The sequence below is a fragment of the Trichechus manatus genome, unplaced genomic scaffold (assembly GCF_000243295.1).
Source record: "Trichechus manatus latirostris isolate Lorelei unplaced genomic scaffold, TriManLat1.0 scaffold00222, whole genome shotgun sequence".
Classification (NCBI taxonomy): Eukaryota; Metazoa; Chordata; class Mammalia; order Sirenia; family Trichechidae; genus Trichechus; species Trichechus manatus.
This window is the reverse complement of record NW_004444158.1, coordinates 2,069,480-2,086,792: the sequence shown is the minus strand read 5'-3', so window position 1 is coordinate 2,086,792 and position 17,313 is coordinate 2,069,480. Positions and strand designations below refer to the sequence as shown.

The window sequence follows — 17,313 nt, the reverse complement described above, 5'->3', positions numbered from 1 at the left end:
CCCATGATAGTTACTTTATATGTTAACTGGGCTAGGCTATGGTGCCCAGTTGTGTGGTCAAACACTAGTCTAGATGTTGCTGTGAAGGTATTTTGTAGATGGGATTAACATGTACAATCGGTTGACTCTAAGTAAAGATTATCCTTGATAATGTGACTGGTCCTCATCCAATCAGTTGAAGGTCTTAGCAAAAATAAGGAAGTTTCCCAGAAAGAAGGAATTCTTTCTCAAAACTGTAACATATATATTCTGCTGGAGTTTCTAGTCTGCCTCCTGTCCTATGGGTTTTGGACTTGCTAGCTCCTATAATCACGAAAACCAATGCCTTAAAGTAAATCTCATTTTCTCCCTCTCTACATATATCCTATTGAATCTATTTCTCTAGACAACCCCTGGCCTCCCCAAAACCTGAAAGAGAAAAGTGCGTGCTAACAAGGCTTAAGAATGTAAGCAAGCATGGGCTCTGCTGGTCTCTACATATTAGCCTTCTTTTAATATTGTATGTTAATGTTAAAACCATAAAGGTTTTAAATGCCCAACACACACGTATCTCTGTACCTTGAAACTAATTAGAATTGTTTGTAATTTCCCGAGCATCAGCAGCATTTCAGGAGCATCTGGGGAAGAGGAACTATGGTAGGGACGTGAGATCACCTCTAAGTTGAGCTTTGTATTTTTCAGAGAAGAAAAAAAATGCCTCTTTCTAGAGCTAACGGAGGTGTAACATCTGTCCAATTGGTTTCTTTGTATTGTGCATCACAGGGATGCCTAGCTGGAATTGCCTAACTTTTCTACAAGTTCCAGTTTGAGGTGGGAAACCACAAGGCTATATAAGTAAATTTGGCAGGGAAGATAACAACAAAATTTAAAAACACAAAGTGACCCCCAGCCCAAGTCACAGGTGAGTAATGGTGCTAGCATCATTACTTACTGTCCTCTGGCAGGTTGTTGTCCCGCTCTTCTCGCTCCATCTGCTGGCACCACCCTTCCATGCGGTCTCGCTCTGCCTGAAGAAGCTTCAGAAACCAGTGGCCATCTCGGTGACACACTGACCTTTGAACGGCCTCCAGAGGGTCTTCAGTGATAGAGTCAATCCAAGGGTCCGGGGGAGGCAGAATAGACGGGTCAAAATCTGTGTCAAAGTCATCGTCCACTGCACAGGCGTGGTAGTGGTTTCCTGAGCCCTGAATGCTAACTGTTGAGGTGCTGGCATCCCGGGAAAACTGTCTGGCCATTGGGTTGGGACATGAATTGTCCTCTATAGATTCCAGGGAATTTTCCAGATTATCATGGAAGTCCAGGTCAGCCTGCACTGCTGTGGTCACACTGTTGGATCGAGTGAACCTGCGGAAGCTTGGGAGAACAGAGAAAGGAGATTTAGTTTAGGGATACTTCTTAAAGCAAAACTACATTCTTTGTGTCTTGGGTGTAACCACAAGTGGTCTCATCTCCTCAGTATGCTGGAGGTAGGCCCTTGATGACACATATTGATCACCATAGCTCTAATACAAAGAACAAAAATCTTTCTTTGTTCAATATGGAGAATATGCAAGCGTGTCTAGAGAAATGTTAGCAGTAGAACGAAGTGTACAGTTATCAAAGCCAGCATACATAATGTCCAATGTCCAACTTCCTCCTGAAATCTGAGGTGGCTTGAATCCTAATATTCAAAATGATAATGGGTAAGGAAGTAATCAAATTTTATCTTAGTCTGTTTAATTTGCCTAGAAATGGACAAAAAAAACAAACAAACCCAAAACCAAAAAACAACCCAAGCATAAACACATTTTCCTAAGGGCAGCTCTTATCAGATAAGACTTCCTAAAAGCAAACTTAAGTTTCATCAGGTTTCTCCTAAAATTACAACTCCTTTCCCTGGAAAGGGTTCACCTGTTTTTTGATCATATAGATCATCATCGTAATATGGTACAAAAGCCTTTGGGGCAAAAATCAGCTCAGAGATCTAGAGTTCTTGAATACTGTACTCCCCTGCCTTTAATTTTCCTCCTCATAGTCCTGCTACCGAGGTGATAAAAGACAACTTGTTAACAGGTTCAATCTGAGCTTGTTGTACGTGGATACTGACGAGATCAGTATTGCTCAACCAAATGGTCTGATGCATTCTGGCTGATCCTTATAAGGAAGGTGGGTGGGATGGGGAAGAACAGAGGAGCAGTAAATTCTTTCTCAGAAAAGGGTCAAGGGAAAGTGTGAGCCTAAGGTGAATTAAAAAAAAATGAAAAACTAAAAGCTTCCCTGGTCCCTGGGGCAGGCAGAAAAATGACAGAGAACTGAAGTCCACTGCAGGCAGCAGCCACGTTGAGTTACCTTGCTGTGCATATCTTGCAGAGCTGGACACACTTTCGTGCTCCCAGATCTCACCGAGAAGCCAAAATAACAGAGGCAGCCTTCACCTGCCTTCTTCTTGCCAGAGAGCTTTTTTCCCTACTAACTGTCCCGTGTTACAGGATAGAAGCTGCAGGTTAAAACTGACAAGCTGGAATTATAGGGAGAAAGAGGGCAGATGCTTAGATATTTTTTCTGCCTTAACTTGATGGCAGGAGGCATTGTGGAAGGTAACTTTTCATTTCCTCTCTGGTCTGTTAATCTTACTTTCCTTTCTTCAGGATGTCACCTTCATAGCTCCATGAGCACCCCATGAGAAAACCTGAGTGTCCTCTTCCTTCTCTTCTGTCTGTCCCTATCCTATCCATTTACTCATTAACCAATCCACCACCCCACCCACCATCCATCCATCCATCCATCCATCCATCCATCCATCCATCCATCCATCCATCCATCCATCCATCCTCCCTAACCAGCTGAAATTCCACCTCCCAGTGGAACCTTTCCCAACCCTTCAGCAAAAAAGTCATTTGTTCCTCTAAGTGCTTAGTATTCACATTCATCTACCAAGGGGGTAAATTTCATTTTCCTGACTATCTCATGATTTACCAATTTAACATGGTTCATTTGCCAGTTGATATTTCAATTAATGTCTCATATTAAATAGTGCCAGCCTTAAAGGATAGCACACTAAACAATGTCCATACAACATTTAATATACCAGATTCTATGTCTTTTTCTTAAGTATCCTGGATCACTCTATTAAAGTCAATTAAAAGTAATACTCTGGTCCATCAAAAACAAAGAATAGTCGGAATAATACAGGCAAGTAGTTATTTGCTAGATGGCAGATAGACTGGGAGTAACAAAAAGGAGAAAGTACAATTATCTCAATAAACCCACTTTTTTCCCCCAGGGGAGAAATATCAGAAGAAAAGTGGCTAGAGTATTGATCTGCGTCAGTTATTAAAACAAATTAAAAAACCCATTGCTATTGAGTCGATTTTGATTCATGGTGACCCCATGTGTGCAGAGTAAAACTGCTCTCCGTAGGGTTTTCATGGCTGTGATTTTTTGCAAGCACATTATTAGTCCTTTCTTCCAAGGTGCCTCTGGGTAGGACTGAACCACCAACCTTTCAGGTAGTGGTCAAGCGCTTAACTGAATGCACCACTCAAGGACTCAAGTGTCTTTGTTATTAGGTTAGTCAAAATGATCAAACAGGTTGTGATTCTGGCCATTCACTTTATGAAGACAGACTGGCCAAACTGGCCCACCTTACTGTTTGCTGCTTTTAAAAAATCATTTCGGTTGAAGGCATTGTATCTAGTCACTGCGGTAAGTTCCTTAACTCTCAGATGGGTCTCCTCCCCCCAAATAAATCATGTAGTGTGTGAGTCTGAAAGCAACGTTACAGGTCTCTTACATGCACAATGAAAGGAAGAACGATTTTGCTGAAGAGGTTTCTCAAACAGCCACTAATTTCTTGGCTGCCGTAGGCTGTTTCTGCCTTCTTCTTGTTTATCCCCCAAATGTTAAATGTCATCTCCTGAAGCCAAGCTTTCTCTCCAGCTGAATCTGTGTGGATTGGGTGGCTCGCCTTTGCAACAGTTGACATTCTGGCTGTTCTACTGACACGAAATCCCAACTATAAAAACATGAAGGGCCACTTTCCAAGACTGTGTACTGCCAGAGGCATTACATTTCAAAACTTAGAGGAGTACTCAGTGCTTATTGTTTTCTACTGGAGCAAACTTGCCAAAGACAGAGTCTGCTCCACATATAAAACAGAATGACCTGCTTTCCTGGGCTTCTGTTTTATCTACACAAAACCGTGCGGCCAACATTCCTGTTAGGCGGCTCCTGGCTATGGATCTTGTAAATGTATCCACCTTCTTAAGAAAAATTACTTGGCAGTAGATTAATAGAAGTTTGTGGTTTAGTCACCCAGAAAGAAATAAAAGTTAAGCAAAATTAAAATGGTTTGGGATTAAAAGCGGTGCCTTTGAACTCAGGCAACCCTGTCCAAGCTGCCGTGTTTCTATCAATTAAGTTCCTTAAGCAAGTGCTTTCTTCCCCCAGAGCTTTCAAAGAATGTTCTGCTCTACAAAACATTTTATGTCTTTCATGTGATAAGTTCCTTCTGGGTGAAGGGTGCAATCAGGTTGTTACTGCTGTTTTAAAATGTTGATAAGAACACAGAAGGGGCCACTAGATAAATTTCTGTATTTAAAAAATATATATATCCCTTGATGGTTGATAGTATAAACTGAAAATCTAGTCCCAGTGGCTTGCTGTTCCTGAACCAGTTTCCAGTCTGGAAGCTTCTTTGTCCCTTCATACCCTACAGGCACAGTGTGTAATGATTACAACTTCTGAAAAGCAGCAGCCAATACTCTGGCCTAAGGAAGAGAAAACCATGAAACCAAAGACTGGATGGACCAGTACAGAACACAATACCCGATCTGTTCTAAACAGCCAGTGTGAAGTCACTTGCTAGCATTTCCCTCTGCTGTTGCTTTGTGTTCCTTCTATGAAACAAGTTTCTATTTCTAATTAGAGGATTTTCTACCTCTCTTTCCCACTTTTCTGTACAGCAGATTACAAATCCACACATAGGTAGTAAATTGCAGACAGCTCAATTCCCATCCCTCCTGTCACCTCTGAGGCTTCCTGCCCTGCTCTGGTCTACAGAAGTGACAGAGTTCTGTTAAACACAATGAGTCATGGACACAACCTAAGCCCAGCCAGTGTCCTTGTAACATACATGTTTTGGACCTGCAAATCTCCACTATGTGAGACTCCAGTCATAAATGTGTTTCAGGGAGCCTGATTCAGCAATCAGTTGCAGAATGCTCTCGTCTCTAGTTTCAGTCTTTATCCCTCTCATTCTCTTTTCAGGGCTAAATCTAATTTCAAAACGGGCAACAGTAGTCCCATGCTGTTCTTTCTTTACTGGAGTCTTTAGACATTTTCCATTAAATCTCTGTCAAGGTTGAATACATGTGGGATCTGCAAATGCTACCCTTCAAAAGTGCAACCATCTTGGCATTTTGTGAAATGGCACTCTTTAACTGATGTAAAACCAAAGATGTCTCACTATATAAAATAAAAGATAGGTCAAAGGAAAGGCATGGGGGATCCTGAGATCAAGAATAAAATTGTCCTAAAAAAAGAGGTTGACTCTTTCTTGTCAGATCAGCTTCCAAATTAGAATAGTACATGGAGAAACCTAACCCTTATCTACAGTTCAGTTGGAAGGAACTCTCCTGTTCCCCATTTGCACGTGGTTAGCATTGTCCCATTAACAGATTTTAAAACTATCTAAAAACAAGCATTCATTTGTTATTTTAAATCCTCCATGTTCATCTTTGTTTTGTTTGGAGATGTCATTCAGCAAAGGAAAACAGAACAGATTTTTCACATGAAGTTTCTCTCTGCTCTACATAATCGTAATGCGTGTGTCAAATAAAAGAAAGCGAGGAGATGGAAAACAAGGGCAGTGGGCTTGCTGTCTTCTGAGAGCTTCTGAGAGAGCCTCGAGGGGCTGTTCCTTACAGGAACCTTGGCTGGGAGTCTCCACAAAATATCCTTGAACTGAAAGTGCTCCAGAAGGAACTGCTTTACCTCAGCAACTTGAGTTTTAGGTCACACTCCTTGGCTACTGACATGAGGTAACTAACAAAAACCTGAGAGGTCTCCCTAACAATTTTTTTTTTTTTTTTTTAACTGAGTCTCATTTTTGGTCAAATGGAGGCCATAAATTTTCAGATTTGTGAATCAGGTGGTCGATTTTCTTACTGCAAACTAAATTTACTTGAAAAACATAAAAATGTGGAAAAGAAGGAAGGAAGAAGGGAAGTGAAGGGCAAGGAAAAAAGGAAGGAAGGGGAAGGGAAAGAAAAGGAAAAGAGGGAAGGAAGGTAGGGAAAAAGGAAGGAAGGGAGAGAGAGAGAGAAAAAGGAAAGAAAGAAAGAAAAAGAAAGATATGAGGCATATCAGGAATTATGTCAAGTTTCAGGCTTTTGAAATCTGAAACGCATCAATGCCACACCTTTAAAACTCAGGTGTACTGTAAAGACCTATTTGTCTAGGTCATGGCATTGTTAACTTGGCAAAGAAAAGAAACTATTTGCCAAATATACTCTCAAGGGTAGGTACTAGGCTATGTGGTAGTCCAAGGAAATTGTGAGGAGTAGGGATTGATCCAAGGTTTCTGGGTTGGCAAGAAGGGGATTTTTTGACTGTCAATGGCCTTTCCAAGTCTGTGGTACCTAAGCTGGCTATCAGAAAAGGCTGTCTCAATTTTGGCCTTCTGTTTTAACATCCTGCTTGGTTGAAAAGAGACAAATAACTACAAGCCCAAATGTTTACAAATTAAGTCACTTATGATCAAAAGAGGTCTTTCATAGTAGTTGACATTGTGCTAAAAGAGAAAACAATGCTACTGTCCACTTGCTTGTTCCACCCATCACGAAGCCATAGTTTTAATGTGTGAAGAAAAAGAGATTTTTAAAGGTCAGAATTGGGTTACTTATGGATATGCAAAAGGCAATAGAGGTAATTATGGTAAAAAAAAAAAAACCCAAAAACTTAATAATTCTATTTCCTGATGCATTTGTTTCTAGAAACGGGGAGCACCTCTCATAACTGATCAGTGATGCTTTCCATCAGCACCTACGACTCCATCCGTGCAGTCATAGGCCTGCGGGGGTGGCAGGGGTCATTCACAAGCATACTTTGATGCCAGCATTTCCCCCTTAGCATTAAGTGTCCCCTGGGAATCTGAGTATTATTGCTTAATGTGTGAAAGGTATACTAGGAGAGAAGGAGGTGGCCACACTATACCAACAGGAGATAAGAAAGACCAGAGGCTTAACTGTACACCAATGTTCACTGCAGCACTATTCACAATAGCTAAAAGGTGGAAACAAGCTAAATGTCCATTAATAGGTGAATGGATAAACAAAATGTGGTCCATCCATACAATGGAATACTACTCAGCCAGTAAGAGAAATGAAGTCCTGATACATGCTACAACATGGATGAACCTTGAAAACATCATGCTCAGTGAAATGTCAGTCACAAAAAGATAAATATTGTATGATCCCACTTACATGAAATAGGCAAATATATAGAGATTAAAGCCTAATAGTGGTTACCAGGGATGGGACAAAGGGGGAAACGGGAGTCAGTGCTTAGGAGACACTGCGTTTCTGTTAATAATGGTGGAATAACTTGAGAAAGGATGGTGGTAATGGTTGCATAACATGATGAACCATGTTATACATGTAAACACTGAATTTTTGTTGAATTGGCAAATGTTTTATTATATTGATTTTTACCACAATAAAAAGAGGGAGCAAGACCAGAGGCTTTTATGCAAATCATCACAGTATCTACCTACTCCCATTCCCATCCCACTAACATAAATGAAAGTTACCTGGCTTTCCCTTTGCATACACACACCTCCTAATACACAAATCACGCTCTAGACATTTACTGTTAACCAAATTCACCTGTTTAACAAAGGAACGGCGTGTGGGGGGAGAGTTGGTGAGGGAGGAAAAGAGACCACAAAGTGGTTTGCCACCCATTTATTCTAGGAAAGGTTTTTTTCAAATTCCCCAGAGGCTGGAGGCAAATAGTCCTTTCAGCAACATTGACTTCTGCTTGAATGCTCTGTAGATAAAGATCCCAGTCAGTTAAGAACTAGTTTACAAAGACATAGATAAATATTAAACATACATGTACCAAAAAAATAACTTTCTGGAGTTCTCTTCCCAGAAAAATGCTGTGAGACTGGTAGCTTCTCTGTACAGCCACTAATGACAGATCTTTTGACAATTTCAATATATAAACAAGAAGTACGCATTTTCAAAACTTCTACCTCCCCTTAACACTTTCAGTTGTGAAGACCAAAGAAGATGGCTTTATAAATTATACTAAAATACATTACAAATATCTTTCTATTCTTATGAAAGCTAGCTGAGTTGGAACAGGGCTGGAGGCTAGAACCTGCACTGTACACTTACCCATAGTTTCTCTTGTTTCTGGCTGGTTTTCCTCTGAACTAAAGATTATGATAGAAGTATAGCAATCAGAGAGATGTGGCAATCAGCAGCAAGACAAGGCCCAGGAGATGAGATGTAGACCTCAAAGAAGAGTCACCATGTACACATAAGGCCACTCTAAAACTAAGGAAACATTGCCAGGACACTGAAGCAGAGAACTCAGACGTAAAAGAGGTTACTGATGCTGATTGTATCCAACTTTTTGTTTTAGAGCTAGAAAGGTAAAGCTAAAAGCTACTTTCAGTCTTTTGCCTAGAATGCTCTATTTTTCCTTTGGCTCCAGTATTTTTCCAATACATTCCAAACCAGAGAGTAGTGCTAAATACAGGGCTTGACAGGGTTAGGGGCCAAATAAAAACCTATATGGATGACTTCTGCTTCTGGCCAAGGTGGAATAAGAAGGGCTGGATTTACTCTCCTACCTGCAACAACCAAAATAACTGACAAAATATACAAAACAATAGGTAAGGGCTCAGCTGCTAACCAAAAGGTTGGTGGTTCAAACCCAACCAGCCTCTCTGTGGGAGAAAGACCTAGCAATCTGTTTCTGTAAAGATTACAGCCAAGAAAGCCCTAAGGGGCCATTCTACTCTGTCACATGGGGTTGCTATGAGTTGAAACAACAATAAAAAAGATATTTGGCTGTTTAAAGCTAAAATAATAACACTATATTATAGAGTTTATAACATATGTAGAAGTAAATTGCTTGATAACAATAGCACAAAGGCTGGGAGTGGAGAAATGGAAGTAAAGAAATACTGATGAAATGGTCTTATATTATACATAAAGTGATATAATTTTATTTGAAAGTCGATTACGATACTTCCTAAAGGAACCACTAAAAGCAAGCAAAGAAATACAATGAAGAGTTTTGGCTAATAAGCCAACAAAGGAAATAAAATGGAATCATAAAAAAATATTCAATTAATCCAAAACAAGGTAGAAAAAAATGAAAAACAGAAAAAGAGATTAAAATAAAAGAAAAATAGCAAGATGGCCTACTTAAACTCAAGCACATCAATAGTTACATTAAATGTAATTAGTCTAGACACCCCAATTAAAATGCAGAGGTTGTAAAATGGGATTAAAAAGCAAGACTCAACTATATGCTGCCTATAAGAAACCCATTTTAAATATAAAGACACAGATAGTTTAACAGTAAAAGAATGAAAAAGATGAGCCATGCTAACACTAATGAAAAGAAGAGGGAGTGGCTATATTATCACATAAGGTAGATTTCAGAACAAAGAATGTTACCAGGAAGAAAGAGGGATATTTCTAATGATAAAGGGGTCAATTCATCAAGAAGACATAAGAATCCTAAACATTTATGCATTCAGGAAGAGAGTTTCAAAATACATGAAGCAAAAACTGATAGAACTGCGAGGAGAAATAGACAAATTCCCAATTATAGTCAGAGATTTCAACATCATTCCCTCAATAACTGATAGAGCCTATAGACAGAAAATCAGAAAGAATATAGAAGAACTCAAAATTAACCTGACCTAATTGACATTTATAGAACATTCAACTCAGAAACAGCAAAATACACATCTTTTTAAAGTACACACAGAACATTTATCAAGGTTGACCATATTTTGGAGCACAAAACAGATTTCAATGAGTTTTAGAGGATTTAAGACATAAAGTATGTTGTCTGACCACAATGAAATTAAATAGAAATCAATAGCTGAAAAATATTTAGAAAATCCTAAAAGATTTGGAAACTAGATGTCTTAGGTTGGGTTCTCTAGAGAAGCAAAACCAGGAAAGCATATAAACATATATAGAGAGAGATTTATATCAAGGAAATGGCTCATGCAGTTGTAGAGGCTGGAAAGTCCCAAATCTGTGGGTCAGGCTGGAGACTTCTCCTGACTCATGTAGCTGCAGGGGCTGGTGAACCCAAGATCGGCAGATAAGCTGCTAGCTCAAGTCCCAAGAACCAGAGGTCAGATGAATAGGAGCCAGCTACAGGATCCAGAGGGAGCAAAAACCAATGAGTTTTGCCAGAAAGTCCACCTATATTGGATGCAGGCTATACCCCCAAGGAGACTCCCTTTCAACTGATTGGCTGCTCATAACAGATCTCATCATGTAGGTGATTACATTATATCAGATTTCATTATGGAGGGGATTACATCATTACATAGCTAAAACTACATCATAACTTCCAAACCACTGAGAATCAAGAATGGGAATTCCAGAACACTTAATTGTGCTCATGAGGAACCTGTGCATAGACCAAGAGGCAGTCGTTCAAATAGAGCAAGGGGCTACTGCATGGTTTAAAATCAAGAAAGGTGTGCATCAGGATTGCATCCTTTCACCATACTTATTCAATCTGTATGCTGAGCAAACAATCCAAGAACCTGGACTATATGAAGAAAATGTAGCAACAGGATTGGAGGAAGACTCATTAACAGATGACACAACTTTGCTTGCTGAAAGTGAAAAGGAATTAAAGCACTTACTGATGAAGATCAAAGACCACAGCCTTCAGTATGGATTACACCTCAGCATAAAGAAAACAAAAATCCTCACAACTGGACCAATAAGCAACATCATGATAAACAGAAAAAAGATTAAAAGTTCTCAAGGATTTCATTTTGCTTGGATCCACAATCAATGTCCATGGAAGCAGCAGTCAAGAAATCAGACGACGCATTGCATTGGGTAAATCTGCTGCAAAAGATCTCTTTAAAGTGTTATAAAGCAAAGATGTCACTTTAAGGACTAAAGTGCACCTGACCCAAGCCATGGTGTTTTCAATTGCCTCATACGCCTGTGAAAGCTGGACAATGAATAAGGAAGACCGACAAAGAACTGATGCCTTTGAATTATGGTGTTGGCGAAGAATGTTGAATATACCAAGGACTGCCAAAAGAATGAACAAATCTGCCTTGTAAGAAGTACAACCAGAATGCTCCTTAGAAACAAGGATGGCAAGACTACGTCTTACATACTTTGGACATGTTATCAGGCGGGATCAGTCCCTAGAGAAGGACATCATACTTGATAAAGTACAGGATCAGTGAAAAATAGGAAGACCCTCAATGAAATGGATTGACACAGTGGCTGCAACAATGGGCTCAAGCATAACAATAATTGTGAGGATGGCGCAGGACTGGGCAGTGTTTTGTTCCATAGTACATAGGGTTGCTATGAGTTGGAACCAACTCGACAGCACCTAACAACAACAACAACATTGAGAATCATGGCCCAGCCAAGCTGACACACAACCTTAACTATCATAATAGATAACACATTTCTAAGTAACTATTGGTTAAAGAACAAATCAAAAAGGAAATTAGAAAGTATTTTGAACTGAGTGAAATTGAAAACACAATGTATCAAAATTTAGGAATGTAGTTAAAGCAGTACTAAGAGGATAATTTATAGCATTAGACACCCATAGTAGAAAAGAATAAATGCCTCAAATAAATGCTTAGCTTCTACCTTAAGAAACTGGAAATAGAGGAACAAATACAACCCATGGTAAACAGAATAGAGAAAATAATACAGATATGAGCAGAAATCAATGAAATAGAAAACAGAAAAACAATAGGAAAAACTGATGAAATTAAAAGCTGGTTCTTTGAAAAGATTAATAAAATTAATAATACTCTAGCCAGACTGATTGGCACTGGGGGAGCAGGGAAGACACCTATTACCAATGTCAAGAATGAGGGAGGTGACATCAATACAGATTCTAAAGACATTAAAATGATATTAAAGTAATATTATGATCAACTTTATTCCAATGAATTGGCTAACCTTAAAGACATTATGCTGACTGAAATAAATCAGTCACAAAAGAACAAATGTTATATGATCTCACTTATATGCAATATCTAGAATACGCAAATGTATAGACACCAAAATTTATTAGTGGTTACCAGGGGTGGGAGGGAAGAGGAAAGGAAGAATCTTAGCTTAGAGGGCACTGAGCTTCTGTTAATGGTGGCAGAATCATTTGGAGAGGATAGTGGTGATGGTTGTATAACATAATGAACAAAGCCAATGTCACTGAGTTGTACATGTAAAAAATGTTGAATTAGCAAATGTTTTGTTATATATATTTTTACTATAATAGAACAATTTTTTTAAAAAGTAGGCTTGGGGAGTACCCTCATTTGTGGAGGGTAGAGCCAACATGGTGCCCTAGACAGATGCACCATGCTGTCCCTCTGCAGCAAAGACCTGAAAAAACTAAGTAAAATAGATATGAATGTCAATCCTGGAACCCTGAGCATCAAATGAAGGGATAAAGAACTAGATCAAATACTGATTGGAAGAAGAAACTGATGGAAAACAGAAAACAAGGAGAGATACGGAGTGGAGGGCCGCTGCCAACTAACATGGCACAGCGTGGCCATCATGAAACACAGCAGCAACGATCCTGGACAGGGAGTATGGGAAGGCAACTTCAGGGAGCTCCCAAGAGGAGACTGAGCACCCAGTAGCCAGATAAATAGGCTTTTCTACCCCTCACCCTTCTGGTGAGTAGTAGCAAGAACCCCCCTCATCCAGGCAGACCCCACTGCTGGGGTCCGAAATACGAGCACTCCCTCCCCTGGGCCAGCCATGTCCCCTCCAGCCATGCAGCTTTTACTTTTTTCTTTTACTTTCTATTTATTCTCCCTCCCATATAGCCCCATATGCCACCTCCCCCACTTCCTGCTGGACCCTGGGTCTACACCACCCCCACCCATTGGCCCACCGCACCACCAATTTGTTTCTTTTTTTTTTCTTGTTTTCTTTCTCCCTCCCACCTAGCCCTGTATGCCACATTTCCTTCCTTCCCACTAGCCCCGGAGTTTGCCCTGCTCCCATTCGCTGGTACCCACGTGCTGCCATTTTTTCTTTCTTTCTTCCTTTTCTTACTCCTTCACACCTAGCCTTGTATACCACCTCTTCCACCTTCCCACTACCATCCCGGGTCTGCCCCACCCTCACTCCCTGGCTCCTGGCATGCCATCATTTTTTTTCCTTTCATTCCTGTCTTTTCTGTCTCCATCCCACCTAGCCCAATACACCATCTCCCCTCCCTTCCTGCTGCCATCCTGGGTCCACCCTGCTTCCACCCACTGGCTCCTGCTGTGCCACTATTTTTTCTCTTTTTTTTTCTTTCTTTTCTTTCTCCCTCCCACCTAGTCAAGGTAAGCCACTTCTCCTCCCTTCCCACTGGCCCCCACGTCCACCCTGCCACCTCTCACCAGTCCACACTGTGCCATAATTTTTTTTCTTTTCTTTCCTTCCTTTTCTTTCTCTCTCCCACCTAGCCCTATATGCCACCTTCCCCCCTTCCTGCTGACACTTGGGTCTGCCCCGCCTTCACCCGCCAGCTCCCACTGCACCGTCGTTCTATCCTTCTTTCTTTCTTCTTTCTCTTTTCTTTTCTTTCTCCTCCCACCTAGCTCTGTAGGCCACCTCCCCACACATCCTGCCAGCCCCCACTGTGCCACTAAATCTAGCGTGCCATCGATGCTTAGGCCTACCACCGCACCAGGCCCACACCTTCCCTCCCCTCCCATGACTCAACCAGCTGCTGAACAGTGGGAAGCAAGCCCATATCACTACCTGTGAGACAGCCCTGTCCAAATAGTGAGGGGCTGTGAATGCTCTCACACTGTTAGATCATCATTAGAAGGCAGATAGTGCCTGCCTAGTATGTCCTCTGACACCTCACCAAACAAGTGTACAGTGAAGCAGGCTTATCCTGCTTACTGCTTCCCTGCCCACCTAGACTTGGCATACCCAATTTTATTACATTTTCCCAGGAAAAATGCCAGTGTCTAAGGAGCCCTGGTGGCACAGTGCTTAAGTGCTCGGCTGCTAACCAAAAGGTCAGTGGTTTGAACCCACCAGGTGCTCTGTGGGAGAAAGATGTGGCAGTCTGCTTCCGTAAAGATTACAGTCTTGGAAACCCTATGAGGCAGTTCTACTCTGACCTATAGGGTCACTATGAGTCGGACTCAACAGCAAGTGGTAAGGAACAACAGCATCTTATGTGGCTGCTCAACAGAATGAGATACCTTTCTGATTCCTAGTCCTTAATTTGGGGCTGGTTCTCACTTCCTCCTTTCGTTTCCAGTGGGACCCAGGGAAGCTGCTCATCTGATGTTTTCTTTTCATTGGCCTTTCAGTCCGAGACTAGATCTGCATCTCCCCAGCTTTATGATGATGCAACAGGATAATCGTTTTATAAAGACTCAGAGAATAAAGGATTTGAGAAAAATGGAGCTATAAAAATAAGTCAGTGTATTTTGATACAACCACATACATTGGAAAAATGAAAATCTTGCCAGAAAACCAGGTTCTCATCCTGAATCTGGGATGAAAGAGAAGCATATTTGTATTTCAAAACGTGTACTACTGGTCAAGTCCCAAAATAAAGACCGTCGAGGAACTGCCCAACCATTTGTTGTTCCAGATTTTACTTCAGTTGTTGTTTAAAACAATGACGTAGAAACAGGACTTATAAACATCTTCCATATGAAGATATTTAATTGTAACACTATTTGTTATAACAAGATTGGTTCTGAATAAAAATAATTTACTCTCTTTATACACAGAAGTTGCACTGATCCACTATTAATAAGCGTTACTTCTTGAGGACTTTTTTGTCAGAGTAGTGATGAATTTCCTCAGCTCTGTCTCTTTATTTTGGCAGATGTTTGTGAGGTTGCTCCCTGGGGTGAGGTGGGAGGGCCTTGGCTGCAGAAGAGCCAAGCTAACTAGGGGTGGGAGTAGTTTTTGGTGTTTTGCTTTAAGGTACCCAAATGAGTTGACTAGTCTTAGAAGTCAAGCATGCAGTGAGACCTTCTTCACTGGGGGAGTTGCGAAACATATTTTAATATCAGAACTCCTTTTCTAATTAAAAAAATTACACCAGACACCAACAAATATAACAGGAAGAACAGTGAAGCTCTTATAGGTTATAGGAGAGATGGGGGCCCAGAGTCCTGTTTGCTCAGCCTCTACCCCCTCCCCGAACCAAGGTCCCTGACAACTTCCCTATTCTCTCACCCCTATACCCAAAAAATCCTAAGATTCCTAAGAACACAGTATGAAAGCCAATGACATATATGAATTAGTGAAAAGTCCAAATTATTAATTTCAAAAATAAAAATTTTAAATTTTTAAATAATTTTAGGTCAAACTGCTAAAACAGAGTAGATCAATGCCCTTCATACATGCTTTTAAAAATGTACAAAACCAATGCAAATTAGTAGCACCTATTCAGATAAGTCCAGCTAGCTTTAAACATGGTGTTTCCCTCAAGCCTTGGCCTGGACCTCACTTCCCAGAAGTCTTTGCGAAATGCTTTCCCCTCAGCCTGAATTCAGTGTGCCTCCTTAGCGCTTCTGAAACCCTGTCCATTTTTCTATTGGGTACTTCCAGTAGTATTTTATGATAGTCTATGTATCTCCTCTTCTACTAAAGAATGAGCCCTCTGAGGGCAGAAATCATTCTTGCTTTATTCATCTCCAACTTCCCAGCATCTCTCACAATGCCTGGGACATAGCAGGAGATCAACTGGACAAGGTGGTGAGAGCTATCATGCCCACAGATAAGCAAGAAGCAAAGCATGCCCAGCCTTCCCACCCTGACATATCTACACAAAACAAAAAAAAAGTAGGACAAACAAACTAACATACAATCAATAGATAAAGAAAATAATACCTTAATGTTTCAGAGACAGAACACAATATCAAAACATAAAAAAGTAGACAAGATGGCTCTAGCAAATGACCAAAATAAAGAATTAGATAACCTGCTGGTAGAAGACAAAGCATTGGAACTACCTGAAATGGAATCCAAAAGACTAATATTTAGGACTGTCTAAGAGATTAGGAAAGAGACAAAGGAAAACAGATACAACCAAGGGAAAAAAATACACAAAATCATGGAAAACACAGACAAAACCAACAAAAACATAGCCAAAATCAAGGAAAACACAGACAAAGCAATAGAAGAATCAGGAAAATAATACAAGAACAAAATGTCAAAATAAATAAGCAATTAGAAACCATACAAAAACAGCAACTAGAAATTTAAAAGATAAACAACAAAATTTCAGAAATGGACAACTCAGTAAGTTTTAGGAGCAAATTTGAAACAATGGGAGACAGAATCAGTGAAATTGAAGCTAAACCAACGGACACCACTTTGTTTGAGAAAAAAATCAGAGAAAAGAATGAAGAAAACCAAGGAATTATGATGGACACAATAAAGAATAAAAATTTCTGTGTGATCAGAGTTCCAGAATGGTGGAGAACACAGAAAACACAGAGAAGATTGTTGAAGATTTTCTGGTAGAAAACTTCCTAAATATGGAAGATGAAAAGCTGACCGTCCAAGAACTCAATGAACTCCATATAGGATAGACCCCTAAAGGAAGTCACTAAGACATATCATAAACACACGTGCCAAAACCAAAGACAAAGAAACAATTCTGAGAGAAGCTTGAGAAAAATAAAAAGTCACATACAGAGGGGAAACAATAAGACTAAGCTCTAATTACTCAGCAGAAACCATGCGGGCAGGAAGGCACTGGGATGACATATATAAAACCTTGAGAGAAAAAAACTGCAACGAAGAATAATATATCCTGCAAAACTCTCTCTCAAATATGATGGTGAAATTAGGACATTTCCAGATAAACAGAAACTAAGGAAATTAGTAAAAACCAAATCAAACTTGCAAGAAATATTAAAAGGAGTCCTTTGGCTAGAGAACCAATAACATCAGACAACAACCTGAGTGTAGGACACAGGACAGCATTAGAAAGATACTGACCTAGGTAAAGGACTCTCAATAATGAAACAAAGTTAAAAGATTTAAAACAGGAGTGTTGATATTCTTTCTTCTGCTTTGCAGAGATCAT

At 40.2% G+C, this 17,313-nt stretch overlaps 1 protein-coding gene across 6 annotated transcripts in view; it reads right to left on the bottom strand.

The window, feature by feature from the left end:
• DLGAP1 (DLG associated protein 1) overlaps nucleotides 1–17,313 on the bottom strand; it is a 427,582-nt gene that overhangs the window by 25,945 nt on the left and 384,324 nt on the right. For all 6 annotated transcript variants that reach the window (XM_004388924.2, XM_004388920.2, XM_004388922.2 and 3 more), the window contains one exon: nucleotides 932–1,353. In XM_004388924.2, coding sequence (XP_004388981.2) covers nucleotides 932–1,353 — 422 coding nt within the window. The remainder of the gene's footprint in view (nucleotides 1–931; nucleotides 1,354–17,313) is intronic.